At 67.1% G+C, this 213-nt stretch overlaps 1 protein-coding gene across 1 annotated transcript in view; it reads left to right on the top strand.

The window, feature by feature from the left end:
• The window catches only part of LOC104279293 (SH2 domain-containing protein 3C-like), a 2783-nt gene that overhangs the window by 2233 nt on the left and 337 nt on the right, over positions 1-213 (top strand). Inside the window, exon 4 of the mRNA XM_009876513.1 lies at positions 51-199. Coding sequence (XP_009874815.1) covers positions 51-199 — 149 coding nt within the window. The remainder of the gene's footprint in view (positions 1-50; positions 200-213) is intronic.

Raw genomic sequence — 213 nt, 5'->3', positions numbered from 1 at the left:
CTGCAGGAGCACAGGGCCCTGCTGGCTCCTCAGGGTGCCTCTCTCCACAGAAGGGCCGCCGCTGACTAACACCACCTTTCCCCACATCATACCCCTTGTGACTCTCCTGGAGCGGGATGAGGCTCTCACGGACAGCCCTGAGCCCTGGGAGAGCAGCGACAACGGCGTGGAGGGGGTCATGGCCCACCTGGAGGCGGCACGGATGGGGGGCCC

The sequence above is a fragment of the Apaloderma vittatum genome, unplaced genomic scaffold (genome assembly GCF_000703405.1).
Source record: "Apaloderma vittatum isolate BGI_N311 unplaced genomic scaffold, ASM70340v1 scaffold34939, whole genome shotgun sequence".
Lineage (NCBI taxonomy): Eukaryota > Metazoa > Chordata > Aves > Trogoniformes > Trogonidae > Apaloderma > Apaloderma vittatum.
Note: the sequence above shows the minus strand (reverse complement) of the source record. Positions and strands in the feature narration are given on the sequence as shown.